At 55.1% G+C, this 1,819-nt stretch overlaps 1 protein-coding gene across 1 annotated transcript; it reads left to right on the plus strand.

The window, feature by feature from the left end:
* Positions 1–290: 290 nt before the first annotated feature.
* LOC123164256 (basic endochitinase A) lies at positions 291–1,446 on the plus strand. Its single transcript, XM_044581669.1, has one exon. It carries the CDS (start codon positions 343–345, stop codon positions 1,294–1,296), a length of 954 nt encoding a protein of 317 aa, XP_044437604.1. The 5' UTR covers positions 291–342; the 3' UTR covers positions 1,297–1,446.
* Positions 1,447–1,819: the final 373 nt, after the last annotated feature.

The raw sequence follows: 1,819 nt of genomic DNA on the forward strand, positions 1-1,819 counted from the left end.
GCAGTGCGAATGCGTGCACGATTATCTGTTTCAACGGAAAGGAGGATAAATGATGAACTTTGAAAAGGAAAAAATGGGAATTGCATTCCATGGACGTCCGTCCATGAATGCCCTGCGTCATCTATGGACTAAAATTCCACATGCGTGCATACCAGCACACGCTCTCAATCATGCATGGCCAGCTGCTCACCGCCGTACCTCTCGGCCTGATCTATGCCGCCAAGTTTGACCCCTCGATCGCATGACGAGCCTATATAAAGACGTGCACTCCCCACCGCTTCTGCCACACACACACCACCACACTTGGACCACAAGATATATAGCGGTTCGTTGCCACGCACGATGAGAGCGTTCGCGTTGTTTGCTGTGCTTGCCATGGCGGCCACCATGGCCGTCGCCGAGCAGTGCGGCTCCCAGGCCGGCGGGGCGACCTGCCCCAACTGCCTCTGCTGCAGCCGCTTTGGCTGGTGCGGCTCCACCTCGGACTACTGCGGAGACGGATGCCAGAGCCAGTGCTCCGGTTGCGGCGGAACGCCCGTCACACCCACACCCTCCGGCGGCGGCGGCGTATCCTCCATCATCTCGCGCGCCCTCTTCGACCGCATGCTGCTGCACCGTAACGACGGCGCCTGCCAGGCCAAGGGCTTCTACACCTACGACGCCTTCGTCGCGGCCGCGGGCGCCTTCCCGGGCTTCGGCACCACGGGCAGCACCGATACCCGGAAGCGCGAGGTGGCCGCCTTCCTGGCCCAGACCTCCCACGAGACCACCGGTGGGTGGGCGACGGCACCGGACGGAGCCTTCGCCTGGGGCTACTGCTTCAAGCAGGAGCGTGGCGCCACCTCCAACTACTGCACTCCGAGCGCGCAATGGCCGTGTGCCCCAGGGAAGAGCTACTACGGCCGTGGGCCGATCCAACTCTCCCACAACTACAACTACGGGCCGGCAGGCCGGGCCATTGGGGTCGATCTGCTGCGCAATCCAGACCTGGTGGCCACGGACCCGACAGTGTCGTTTAAGACAGCGATGTGGTTTTGGATGACGGCACAGGCACCAAAGCCGTCGAGCCATGCTGTGATCACGGGCCAGTGGAGCCCATCAGGGACGGACCGGGCTGCAGGGAGGGTGCCCGGGTTTGGCGTCATAACCAACATTGTCAATGGCGGGATCGAGTGCGGGCATGGCCAGGACAGTCGAGTCGCCGACCGAATCGGGTTTTACAAGCGCTACTGCGACATCCTCGGCGTTGGCTATGGTGACAACCTCGACTGCTACAATCAGAGGCCCTTCGCTTAATTAATTAGCTTTACATAACCCCACACACAAAATGCAATAAGAGCATCCTCTGATATGTATCTGTTATAAGTTGTAACTATGGTTACTTCTCATAAGGAACTCAATTAAAGCATTCAGTATAGATGCTTTGGTATTGAGTTTTACCAAAAATATTGGCTCTTGCTTTGAGGTGAACACTAAATGCTTCTTAAAGAGTTCAATCATGGCAAACGAGATACATCTAGGTTTAACTAGGTATGGTGCCTATGCTACTTCAGGATTAGGGGCAGATAAGAATCATATATAGTATGAACGTATTTGCCTTCCTTGATGTTTCACAATCATTTTATAGCAACTTTATATCTTTTTTGGGACTAACCTATTGACATAGTGCCCAGTGCCAGCTGCTGTTTTTTGCTTATTTTTTACTTCGCAGTAAATCAATACCAAACGGACGATAAACTCACCCCTCAGCCAGATCGGAGCCGCCAGGTTTGATTGCTGCCTAGTTCTCGCAGCGCGAGCGTGACACATATATAAAAAT

This window comes from Triticum aestivum, chromosome 7D, assembly GCF_018294505.1.
Source record: "Triticum aestivum cultivar Chinese Spring chromosome 7D, IWGSC CS RefSeq v2.1, whole genome shotgun sequence".
Lineage (NCBI taxonomy): Eukaryota > Viridiplantae > Streptophyta > Magnoliopsida > Poales > Poaceae > Triticum > Triticum aestivum.

Excerpts from the sequence above, each read along its gene's own strand:
- LOC123164256 (XM_044581669.1), top strand. The coding sequence starts at position 343 with ATGAGAGCGTTCGCGTTGTTTGCTGTGCTTGCCATGGCGGCCACCATG.